General features: G+C 40.2%; 1 protein-coding gene across 23 annotated transcripts in view; it reads right to left on the bottom strand.

The window, feature by feature from the left end:
* APBB2 (amyloid beta precursor protein binding family B member 2) overlaps positions 1-13,449 on the bottom strand; it is a 172,263-nt gene that overhangs the window by 43,805 nt on the left and 115,009 nt on the right. For all 23 annotated transcript variants that reach the window (XM_040556963.1, XM_040556981.1, XM_040556966.1 and 20 more), the window contains one exon: positions 1,667-1,813. In XM_040556963.1, the coding sequence (XP_040412897.1) occupies positions 1,667-1,813 (147 nt within the window). The remainder of the gene's footprint in view (positions 1-1,666; positions 1,814-13,449) is intronic.

Raw genomic sequence — 13,449 nt, 5'->3', positions numbered from 1 at the left:
AAAACTGGGAAGAGTTTTGAACAAAGAACAATGGGATTGACAGAGGCGAATAAGGAAAAATCTGAACATTAAATTTTAAACAATATAAAACGCATGATTTCAAAGTATTTCAAGTTCATCAAAGTTCTGTTTTCTTAAAAATAGATGGGATTACACACATTTGAAGAGAGTGGTGGTTTTTTTTTTCACCCCTGCCAGGAACAGCAGTAAGCCCAAAGTCTACAACTGACTCATCTCTATTTGCTTGTCTAGGTATGTTAACTGAATAAAACCATTTCCAGAAGTAAGGAAAAGGGAGACCAGAGTTATCTTGCTTATTTGTATGCATAATACACATTTCTTACATTAAGAAAAACACATTCTTAAATTACTTTCTATAGATGGGGCACTTTAAACGTGTGCCCCTGGAAATATTATATTCATTTTTAAACAGGTTCTTCCTCCCAGCTGCTCCTCTGAAGGGTCTCTGTGTTGCTGTGGTTGAGCCGGGACTGAGAACACAAGCCACAGTCTGTAGAGAATGAAGGATTTTTCCCCAATTCATTTCTTTATTTAACCCAAACAGGCAATTCTCTTCTTTTTGGCAGTGCTGTTTCGCTACGATAAATACCAATGAAGCTAACAACATTCATTCTTGCATCACTTTTGCATTCAGATCTCGTGTAGTAAATCCACATTACTGTAACTCCCCGGAAAACAGGCCAGGAAAGAGGTTGAAGATGAGATGTAACTGAAGTGTAAGGATGTTGTTTCATGAACAATCAAACAATGAAGACTGATTTCCTGTGGGTTTGTCTCGTGCCCTCTGTACATCCCACCAACACAACACCAGTTTTTCCTGTTTTCTTATTTCATCTCCTGATTCCTCCACACCTTTGGCTCTTTCATCCGACCCCAGCACACCTGCTCTCCACACCACACCACCTCTGCCTGCCTTCATGTTTTCACCTTAGCTCCCACTGCGTTACTCTGTATTTGCTGCCACTCCAGAAATACAGCACAGACCTTGCAGCATTCAAGTTGATGAGGGCGTACTGCTTCATCAGCAAACCAAAGCAGAGGAGAGCTGAGCTCTCTGATTTTCCTTCAGTTTGTGGGAATTTGACACCCTTCAAAATTGAACAACACCGGTCAACGCATTCAAGAACTATTAGAGAGGAACCAAGAGACAGACTGGTGAAATTCATTTCTTTCTGAAAGACTGATAAAATAATCATCCTAAAATAAGCCATCTGTCCATCCCTCTCAACCTTCTCACCCATGTTAGAAGCACAGGTCACACCAGCCAGGGTTTCCTTAAAGCCCTTTTGTCCCTGGGAAACACGTGAAGATGCTGTTTCAAAGCATCACATTAAAACCTCTGGTCAAGAGAAGGATTTAAACAGTTTTTCTTGCATGTCCCCAACTCTGATATTGTACAGGCGTGTACTAGTAAAGATGTAAATGTTAAGGTGAGGTCTTTGGGGCCCCTGCTGTCCTGAGTGGTTTGGAACAAAAATATGTCATCACTGTCATTGAACCCTTTCGTGTTTTCTAGCCGGGTTAGCTGGGATAGGGATATCCCAAACACAGAACATGGATATATTTGCCTTAGAGTTCTTCTTTCGAGCTGTTTTAAAACTTGACAGGGATGTTCTAAGAGGACGACAAGTTTATCTGTTCTTACCTCTCCCCAGATGCCAACGGTGTCTCTGATGTCGTTTTTACAGTAAGAGAGTTGTCTGATGCAATTGTTCACAGCAACACTGCTTTTTCCAGGAGCAAGATCTTCTTCTGCCATTTCTACCCAGCCCAGAGAGCGCACAGCAAAGCACTAGAAAAGAAACCAGAAAATATCTGAACACGGATCACAGCACACAACAGTGACTGCTGCAACACAATCACAGACACACACACACAGAGGGAAAAAGGAAAAAGCCCAGATACAATAGAAGGAAATTTTAGCAAGTATCTTGAGCTCTATTTGACAAGAAAGAAAATACTATTGGATTACATCTGCTGTGAAATTCACGCTCACAGTATATCTCACTGACTGGCTTCTATCTGGATTTTTTTTTTTTGTGTACGTGTGGATTACAGCAATCACTTTTTACAGTAAGTTTAATTAAAGTAGCCAGCAATAACAAAGTTAAAGGACTAACAAAATGATAAGCTACATAAGAGGAAAGCAGGCTTTTCCTAGAAGAAATTAAAAATGACCTTTAAATCCAAACAATTTAATTATGCAGTTTTTTAAGCAGAAGGATGTTTAGCCAACCAGAGCACGGAGTTGGCAGAACAATCCAAGGCGGCATTGCTTTACACATATGGTGCTTTTTGCAAACAAAACAAAATGAGAGAAATTGAATGGCACTATTTTTACCCTACATTTACCAGGGTAGAGATTAAACAAAAACAAAAAAAAAACACCTTTAACTTTTGAAAAAGAAATACAAAACCACACCGTATTTGCTCTCAAGGTTTTACAGCAGGTGAAGTACAGACTGCACACTAAAGCAATGGGAGCTTGTCTATGAGACTAAGATTTGATCCAGAGAACATCATGAGCATTTCACTCTCATGTTGCACCACACTGCCAGCAAAGGATGCACAACAGATGTACCTGCTTAACAGATACACCAAACTTTTATGATGGTCCCAAGAGGTTCACCAAAAATAGCTCCTGAGCCACCCCGTATACAATTTCTGCTCCCTTCTCGGCATTTAATATGGCAATGGGCACCAAACACTGCCAAATCAAATCAGATTCCATCTCTGCACTCCAGTTTCGCCGGAGTAACATGAAAAAAATCTTTATTCAAGTCAGATTTGGTAGTGCCCCAGGACTGATGCAAGGCTGCACTCAGTTGCTGCATTCAAACCCTCTTTGCCAGCCTTGCTGCCACCTGTGGAGGTGCAGGATTTGGCAGGCACAAGTTACAAAAGCAAAGGTGAGACAATGAAGAATTAATCACTGAAAATCTGCCATTGTCCGTCATCGTTGTTCTTTCAGCCTCAGCCTCCTCCTTCCAAAGTGGGTCAAGGATTAACATTAATCAGCACTGAGCCCTTGGTACTCTGCTTTCCCTGCAGTTATCCACGTTTCTTCCAAAACGGTAAACTGTCCTGAAATACTGTGTTGTTCTGACTTCACTGACGGTGAAGCTGGTGAGTAGATCAAGGTGATATACCATCACCGGTACACCATTTGGAACCAACGTCCTCAAATAAATAAGTAAAATACCAGACCCCCGAACACGTACAGAAAATGTCAACTTTGGCAAACTAAGGATGAATAAAATCCACCACTGGGTAATGAGATTAATGACCTTCTCCCTCCTTCCCTTTCAACTTCTCTCCTCCTCCAGCCTGCTTTCAGCTCACACAACATCCAGCAGACTTCAGCCTCACCTGCCAGCTGTGCCCGCCCAGCAGCACAGCACAGAGCCTGCCTCTCGCACCCCTGAAATTACTCCAAGGACTCACGAACGATGCTTCTCATCTAAGGCAGCAGACAACAAGCGCACTGTGCAAATTGTGCTAAACTCCTTTGTGAGCGTGGGTGAAAAATGAAAGCCTCCCGTGCCTCCACATTTTTCTTGTCTTTTATTTTTTTGCCTCAAAAAGAAAGAAACCAATATGCAAATTCTCCTACACAGCCTGCTGCCTGACCCAGCTCTGCTGGGAACCCACAGAGGTGCTGGCTTTCAGGTTCAAAGAGAGATGAGGAAGAAGGTGAATGAGGAAACAGTGGAGGGGTCACCACTGGGGTCGGTCCTCTTCACTTCAGGGCTATACAAGCTATCAGCCCCCCCCTTCTTTTTTTTTTTTAAGCAATTATTAAGGTCATCTAATCTTAAGATTGCAGAATTGTTTTTGGCACATCAGATGCTCATGAATCGCGCTAAAAGTGCTGTGATGCCCATTCGGGTATTAAATATTTATCTTCGCAAGCTTTTTAAATACAGATTTTTTTTTACTGGGCCAGAAGGCTTTTTTGTTTTGTTTTGGCTTGGGTTTTAATACCAGTACTTCAATATTGCACTGAGTATAGGATACTAGCAGCAAGAATAATTTCCTAAATTGGCTGAGGAGAAATGAAAAGCTAAATGTATGTAATAAGCATATTGCTTCCTCATTATTCTTCATATCTCAACAACATCTGCAATCTGTTAGCTGATTTCCAAACACAGAGAGAAATTCAGTCCTTGCACTGAACAGAGTATGTATCTTAAGGCCAAGAACTGCTGAAAAGCAACCAGCTCAAATTGACAGCAGGCACAGCTCTTATTAGTAAAGAAGGTGAAGATGGTAAACTGTTATCTTTGTTTTTTTCCTTCTCTTAGACATTATTATTCTATGTTTTAAATTCACCAGTGGTGGCACCTACTGCATTTCTTTCCCTTTGTAGCCCGCTGACATGACAGCACAGCGAGCTGAAGAGGATACTCTGCTGTCCATCCCAAATATTCCCCTTCACAGGGGGAGCTTGGCATCCTTCCTCACCTCCAGTCCCTCTCAGTGCTTCCATGCCAGGTAGACAAGAGAAAAGCAGGCAGCTTCTGGCACCTGGCAAATTTTTGTGTGTGTGGTTTAACTGAATACACGTGCTGGTCTGACTCTGAGGCAGGGACAGACTTTTCAGTAGATTTCTGCATTAAATAATATGAGTAACATGCGATGCATACCCTGGTTTATTTATCATGAGTGTAACAGATAACAGAAATATATATACATGCACCTGTACAAGGGGGAGGGCAGTAGAATAGAGTATGTTCACGCATGCTGCATGCCCCTCTTGTGTATTGCTAGTAATTGTAGAAAACAGAAGATCCACTTGAAGTTTTATCATTGGTGGTTTTTTGTTTTCTTAATTATTTCGCTCAGAAATACTTTTTAAAACAAAAGAAACAAAACACAGCATGAGCAACCCGCCCAGTCTCTCCAGTTGGGTACGACCCAGTCGTTAAATCAGGGTTAGCTGAGTTGGCCACAGCAGCAGAACTGCTTCATTAGCTAGCACAGTGTCACGGCATCACGGTTCCCCAGCTCCCCCCAGCCACACTCTCAAACCAAGAGAGAAAGTGCTTCCTTGAGCTGAGCGAGCTTTGCTAATGCAGCCTCCTTTCCCCTGGAACTAACATGTGGAGTCAAAACCAGCCGCACCGAAAACCAGAGTGCGGCCCTCCCTGACTAAGAGCTTATGAGCTCGTTAAAACAGACATCCCTGGTAATGCCAGCTAGGTAAGTCCCTCTGCTCAAGCCTCACAGCTAATTATTGGCAAATGATAATTTCCAGGTAATCCAGATGCTAACTTTAAGCCTACAGAAGTCTACCTCATTATTCCCCCCTCCTTCCTTAGGGAGTAAACAAACAGCCTGTGTGTCATGTTACATGTTTTCACCATTAACTTACAAAACAAAATCTTAGTTTTCTGTGACTGGTCAGGGCTCTCTGCATTATCTTAATATCAAGTCCCTAAAAACGATGGTTTAGAAAAACATATCTGAATAAATGAAGCATGATTTTCCTGCCTGCTTGAATCTAATGTCCCTAGACTCCTTCCAAGTCTTCCAAGTTTTCCAAGTGCTGGCAAAGACAGCTAAGTCTGAAGCAAACCAAAGAACACATACATAGGAAGAACGACAGGTTTAAGAAGGATGTACTACATTGGAATCATTTGGCCATTGCTGTTTGGGATGGGGAGAGATCAAAGATACTACCATGAGCACTGCGTGTCTGAGGCAGCTAACTGAAATGTTTAAATCACATTATGGCAACAACTTTGTACCTTCATCTCAGCTGGAGACTTCACGTCTTCTGCTAGGCTGCATGGGATGTTGTGCAAAGAAAACACACAGCAAAAGAAAGCCACCTGAACTCACACTGCCCCATGAAAGGACAGGTGAACAGCAATGAAAACGCAGGTATCCCTGGTCAGTTTTCCAGTTCCAGAGAGCATTTGTTTGCATAGCTGCAAATCCAATTACTGTTTAAGAGTTAATGGTCTGTAGTCAAAGAACCAAACTCATAAATGCTGTAATCCAAACCCTGTAAAAGGCTGTAAACCTCTCTCACAGTGCAGTTCTGACCTAAAGCATCACATAAAGCCGGATAGCTTTAGAGGTTTGAATGAATTCAGTGAATTGTGGTTTGCCCTCCTGCTCTTTAGCCTCACAAACGCCTTCACAACAGGGTACGGTCCCGCTCTGCTAGAACTTTTCCAAGAGGATCATCAGCAGGAGTTTTTCCAGGAATGTAGGACTGTGACATCTCTGCACGTAAGCAAACACCACGTTCTAGCTGTTGCCTCATGTAGTGCTAAACAGGCAGAGTTATTAAAAAATAAAAATAAAAAACCCAAAGGAAATGCAATCCCCTGCTAGGCAGAGGACAATTACACAAGACTGAAATCAGAGCAGTATTGGGACACAGGTAGACAAGACCCCATGACAAGGAAAAATTGCTTTAGGACATCAGCTTGAGTACAACAAACTAAGGGACATGTTGAAAACATAGACTCATTGTTTTTAGGTCACACAGCTGCTGGTACCCACTATAAACTCGACCGCATTTGGGTACGTGTTCCTTGGTGATTTATATCTATGCTACTGATTTCTTCTCTGCTTCTAGAGGACTTTAATTTGAGCTTTCTTCCTTCATTTCCCTTTATGTTTTTCCTTTTTAAAGGCTGTATCTGTCTGCAGATATACGTAAATCACTACAGTGTTCAATAAGGCCTTTTATCACAGGCCACTGAGCAGACTTGTGCCTGAGACGCAGCATGTAGATCACATTATTAATCGCTTCTTATGCAGCCAGCACAATCTTGAAAATTCCAATTACTTTGTCTTTAATAGCTTCAAAATAAAACAAGCTATCTCATTGCTTTATGTTTTGGAAGTATCATAAAATACAGCCACGGCATCCTAGGAAAGAAATACGTTCCAGTATGTTTGCCTGCATCCACCAATTTGCATCGATTTCAGATGAAAATATTGGAGATGATCAAAGTCAAACCGAGTAACAAAAGAATAAAGAGATGCTGCTATGCAATTAATGAATAAACAAACACTTCCATTTAATTGCTGCAAATAGACTGCGTTGCATCCATTTTCTCATAGAAACACTCAGTTGTCACATAAAAATTCTTAATTAACAAAATTCAAAATGCAGAAACAAACCCATACTATTAAGCTTTTTCACCATTTCCAGCTTTCTGTTGCAGTTCATGTGGTATTATCTGAACTGCTGAAAGTGTGTATATCACACAGAAATGCACACACATGTTCAAATCACAACAGGATTCAGAAATCCACTAGTAATTGCTATTGCAAGGAGATGGTTATAAATTCAACTCTTGCGGAGTACAATGTGAGGGCTTTACAAATACTGTAAATTAACTTTTTAAATAAATTATATCTCTAGAGCATGTCAGTATTGAACTCTCTGCTTTGTCAGTCCCTTGCTCATTCTCCAAGACACTACAGCCTCATTTTTTCCAGACACTCAGACTCCAACGCGTAGGATGACAGAAGTGGCTCTCTTCTTTTCAGTTTAATACTTGTCTCAGTGGTGCCTACTGGCTCACAGCCAGAGGTCAAATCTACTCTATCAAGACAAGAAAGCCTTGCAGGACCATCGTGCTGGTTCAAGATTTTTATGAATCCCATTTTTTTATTCATTACTACATTTCTGATCAAGAAAAAAGCCTAGTCAGTTGAGCAAAATGGAATAGATGCTATTATTCTCAACTGACACCCATTTGCTAAATACAGTTCTGAAGAAGAAATTAAGATTGCCTTTTCTCTGGTCTTCTCAGTAAAGAATAGGCTTTGATTTCAGATGCTTTGCAGATACCTTAACTTCTTATCCTAAAAGGCTGGGGTTATGGACTTTGTTTTGAGCTACTGATGATGTTTTGGGTTTTATTTTAATATAGGGAAATAACAAATACGCTTCCTCTGTGAAGAAAAGGCGGTCACTTTGTTCACCAGAAACTAACAAAGGATGATTGTTACAATAATGCTCAAGTTAGGATCTATCTTGCAGAATAACTGACCTGTAAGATAACTCAAACAGGTTTTATTATTCTGCTACACACAAAAAAAAGACACCAGCAAACACATATTTACATTGTCAGTGAAGACAAGCCCTGCAGGAGTTTACAGGTTATGGAAGAACGTGTGTGTTCATTTTTTCAAAACTGATGCTCTGCAGTTGTTATCTTTAACCTTAAGTGTTATATAGTTATTCTTCTGATGAGGGCTCTTGTGCAGGCTGATGGATGTAAGAGGTTCTAACACAGCCAGAAGTACTTTATTCAGTACTGTTGTTGTATATAATTTCAAAGGTAGTATGCAGGACATCCAACTAAAAAAAAAAAAAAGGATAAGCCTTTAGGTGAACTCTCAACCTTAATGAAACAATGGCAAAAAAACCTGCCTTCAATACAGTCAGGATTTCAGGTCTCTTTAAAAGCAACATTGTTAAGAGTAATTTGTTTTCTGCAGTGATTACATTTAGGACAGGACACAAAGTCAGTGAAGTTCAATCACTGCTGATTGATTTCACTCTTTTCTTTGAAAGCGACTGAAATGAAAATGAATCCCAAGTCCAGAAATCTCGACTCCCAAACCCTGGTGGGCCTCCCATATCTGAGGATCCACTTACTGTCCCACTGCCTCCCTGCGGCACTGCGGAGCTATCGTCTTCAAGCATATGGAATATTGCATATCTGAAAATGTAGCAACACGGCACTACAATGTATTGCATATCTCATGGTTTTACATCTCTTAAGTGGTAAATGTTACTTCCTACTCCCTTTTCTCTTTGCTGAAATGCAAGAAATGTTGACACCGAAGACCTCTGCTCCTTTAAAGTGCAATCTAGAGCTAGAACTAATACCAAAATAAAAATGCACACAGGTTAGAACTATCTAAATATTGCTCTGTCATTCAACGCAATGTTCCATTTAAATTGATTTTTAAATTAACTTCCTCCATAAATCTAGCTTTCAGCAGGTCCACTATAGACAAATAACCTACCAAAGTTTTACCATGCTGCTTTCAAACTGTGTATAAATAATATATATTATGTATATACATAACATACATAAATATATAATGCATATATATATATAAAATATCTCAATATGCACTCTGTGTTTTTTCATTAAAAATCTATGTAACATAATGATAAACTTCGTGACACTGCAGACAAGCACGGGCTGCTTCCCTGAGCCGCCCTAAACTGGCAAGCTAATATAAATAATTGAAGAGAAGCACAAAAATATCATCTGATCAGTTCATTTTGTAGCAGCAACATGATGAACAGATATTCCAGAGGCAGTTCACGATCAACAGTCTCTTCTAAAACTGGAGCTGGTGGAGGCTATATATTGTTTTAGAGGTAAAATAATCAGTCTCCAGTGGGGAGTATGAAGGGCTGCAAGCTGTGATTACTTTAGCAGTGTATTAACAAAGCAATACCAGCAGAGGCTGAGCTAAACGGGGAGCTTCCCGCGTACCAAATCCATCGATCTGCAGAACAGCAAGAGGAGCTTTCTGCCATGGGACATAAGTATGACGAAGATTGCTTCTTTCCCCAGTTTCTGCCCATTCCCAAGTACTCCTTATCAGTCACGCATACAGTACTGCTGGCCCAGGAAGAGTTTATACTGTGTTGCGCCCCACAGAGCACTGAGTAAACTGTGATTAATTAAAAATAAGAAATAAAATAAGAAACATTAAAATAAAACCCACGACGCTTATGTCGTTGCTTCAAGGGAAAAGTATAATATGAGACAAAAGGGTTCTCATATTTTATCTTCTCTTTTCCCACTCCTGTAGAAATTCAGCAGCCTATAGTGCAAACCCTTTGTCCATTGTATCTCAATAAATAAAACACCGATAGTGTCCCCAAATTCAAGACATTATTATTGCTCTACAAACCTGGAGACTTACGGTAGATTTTAAAGCACCTTCCATTCTCGCTCCCGTGAGGAATGGCTTTGTGATACCTTTTTCTAAGAAAGGCTTCAAGAAAATCTCTCCCTACATATCTCTTCTGCTGTTCAGTCACCCATGTCCTGATCTGCCACAGCTGACTCGCATCTAATTAGATCCCAGAGAGAAGCTGGATTTCTAGGAGTGAAAGACATGTAACATTTTGCAGGATCTAATGATAAATCTCAGTCTTGAAGGGTTCAAGAAATTAAACTATATTATCCCAGATAGTTATATTATACGTATATTACAATAAGCATATTGTAGCTATGTGTACCACTAAAAAGTCAGTCGCTGAGATTTGGGTAAAACACTGTCTTCCTCTTTCTTGGGCTAATCTTTGTGTTTGGTTATAACTAAGACCCAACTTAGGGACAAGGTGGGAGAAAATATCCCATAGATGGAAATCCATATTATGATGCATACCACATCACAACATTATCACTTATAACATCCCCTAATGACACAGTAGATATTAGTAGTATTTATTAAGACTTTATTTCCAAATTACCATTCTTCCCTCTGAAAGTCTAAAATAAGCCAATACCAAAAGGAAACACATTTTTGGAAGTACTTAACTCTTATTCTAGTTCTTCTGATTTAAAACATTCCCAAGTATCATTTAAGGAAGATCCATGAGCACTGAATATAATCTTTTTTCCTGCATTTTGAGCTACCATTTTTATGCTATTTCATCAAAAACAACAACAACAACAAAAAACAACAGCCTTTCAGCCTTTTCAAAGATGTCCTTAGGTGTTCTATTGGCTGTCATTTAGTGTTGAAAGAACTTTGTACATACTCTTTGGGCTAACCCCCCCAATACAAATTTCTGCTGTTCACAAGAAAACTTCAGCTTCTAGCAAGATTACTTGAAAAAACAAGGCTCTCCCCCCCAAGTGATACTGAAATTGAGAACTTTTCTTCCGTTCCCTCATCTGACGAGCACTTATAAATACTGCCTATAATTATGGCTTAAGTTGCAATGAAAGGGATTACAGGCAGAAGCTGAAAATGTAAATGGAATTGCATATCAAGAATTGCCCAGTAGGGAGGATGGCTATTTTAGATCTCCTCTACAAGGTATTGGAAAAAAATCCATGCAAAGTAACAAACCAGTTCAGCTGTAGTAAAAATTAAAGGCAGAAAACAACAGAGCTGCTACAATAGTCAGGGAAACAGGCACTCGTCTTATAAGAAGATGGCAACCTCAGATTTTAGTTGAGATGGACTAAATCAAAGCTTTTTGTAGAGTTTCGTGTGCTCATGAGAAGTTTATATACAGGACTGTGAAATTACTGGAAAAGCACTGAATGCTCCCTGTTTATACCAACAATTTTAGAAGCTACTCTGAATTTGAGAGAGAATTATAGACTTTAACGTGGAAAGATCATCCTTTCTTGTAATTACTTGACAGAAACTACTGCTCTCTGGTTAAGTATTCACTTGCATGAGAAATCAGACTCATCTCCATCATTAAGGAGACAGGCTGATTGCTAGAAGTCCTGTGTCTAGCCAGGATATTTGCTTCTGGAGAAGATGAGAAGCAAGCAAGAACAGGGTGTCTCCAAACCACATGTACCTACCTCCACAGCAAGAGAAGCAGCACAGAGATGGAGACTAATTCTTTGGGGGCCACTTAGTATTTTGTAAAAAATATTTCAATAGTACTATTTACAGGCCACTTTCAGGACAGCCACAAGTGGCCTGACAAGCCACGTTGTCAGAAACATCCCTCGCATCACTCCAAAAGGCCCAATTGCATAATCCTTAATGCTCAGGTAACACATAGGAGATCACCATCAACTCATTTTCTGTGTCTTCAACTGAATTTTCATTCTCCTGCAGGTAAGTCATTAGATTGAAATACTTGGCATCAGCATCTCCTGCCTCTGCCCAACTTAGAAATGATCTCCTCTTCCTTTCTTTTGAGATCCTGAACATTTACTGATGTCTATATTGGAAAACAGACTTTTGGAGCAATCGCCTAGCACTTCAGCAGGTATAAACACTTCTTCCATTTCTTAGATATCGATACATAGCTAGTCTAAAATGGCAAAGCTGGAGAGCAGAGCCCTGCTGAACAAGCTAATGTAGACCGGGAATTCGAAAATCCATACAGAAAGACTACATTAAGCCTAAGCAGAAAACCACATTTAAATGGAAAAAAATAATAGCAAGTCCAAACGTCAGGCCAATTCTGTTCAGATTTCAGAGAAATCGAGTCCTGCTGCTCTTCCATCTTTCAGCCCGTCCCTGGGGATGGAGACAGATTTCCCGTGAGGTTCAGTTTCTTTGCGCCGCCACAAGGAAAAAATTTAGTATCTTTCTACTCTTTTACACACAGCCATCGTATTTTACAACACTGTAAAAAGAGACAGGCCAGAGAAGTTTACAGTCCAGGACTGGTAAAAGTATCTTTTTACCTCCCTTGAAACTCAATTAGGAAGGCACAGGTTTCTCTATAAATTAACTAGGAAGGTTATGATCTGTCTCCTGGGAAGTACCAATTCAAAATTCATTTCCAGTTGTGCATGTTTCACATGCAGAATTAGTATCCCTGTCAAGCGCAATGAGCCATCTCTTCAAGAAATTCCTACCAAAATAAATCACTGAAATTGAGAAGCTGGATGTAATCATCCTCCCCTTCCTCCCCCTTCCCCTTCTCTTTTATGGTCTTGTGCAGACAACCTGCACCAAATGCCAAGGATCTGAAGCTGAGAACTGCACCTTGAACACAGGATATATGGGGAAATGTTTGTTTATTCACAATTTTGAATGCCTGACTGCATTGCTGTGTAAACCACTTTTCTTACAGGAACTATGCGAATTCTATGACACACTTTTCGCAACACTGACATTTTTGCAGTGCTACAACCTTTACAGACTCTGGGGAAGGTAACTACTTGAGCTTTCCACAAGGTGGCACAGTTCCCTTTGCTGAAAGATAGCTTTACTCAGTGCCACAGAGGGAATTTATATATTTTTTTAAATGTACCGGCCATTACCATGAACAGGTTTAAAATCTCCAAAATATCTCTAACAAGGTTTATTTTAACAAATTCTTCCAATAGAGAGTTCAATGAGTTAAAAAAAGCTTCCTTCTAGGCTGTAATGAAAGAAAAAAATATGTGCTTGCTGCCACACAAAAGCAGGCATCAAACAAATACATTTCAGGCAAGTCATGTGGCAGAGGAGAGGTTAAAATTCTGATTTATACAAGTGTCAGGTCATCAGTTTCAAATCTTATCACACTTTTTACTCACAGTATTTTGGGTACAATGGGCTAGGCAAGGAATTCACCTACCACACACCCTTACCACCCGTGTGAGCATTAAAGATCCCACAGGTAATGGGATCTTCCTGTTGTTTCCTGACCATCTCCCGTCCCTGCAAAATACGGCTGTGCAGCAGCTGCTTGTCTGCAGCTGCAAGCTCTACCCACAGCCTCTGGTGCTGCAG

This window comes from Cygnus olor, chromosome 4, assembly GCF_009769625.2.
Source record: "Cygnus olor isolate bCygOlo1 chromosome 4, bCygOlo1.pri.v2, whole genome shotgun sequence".
Taxonomy (NCBI): Eukaryota; Metazoa; Chordata; class Aves; order Anseriformes; family Anatidae; genus Cygnus; species Cygnus olor.
This window is presented reverse-complemented; position numbering and strand designations above follow the sequence as displayed.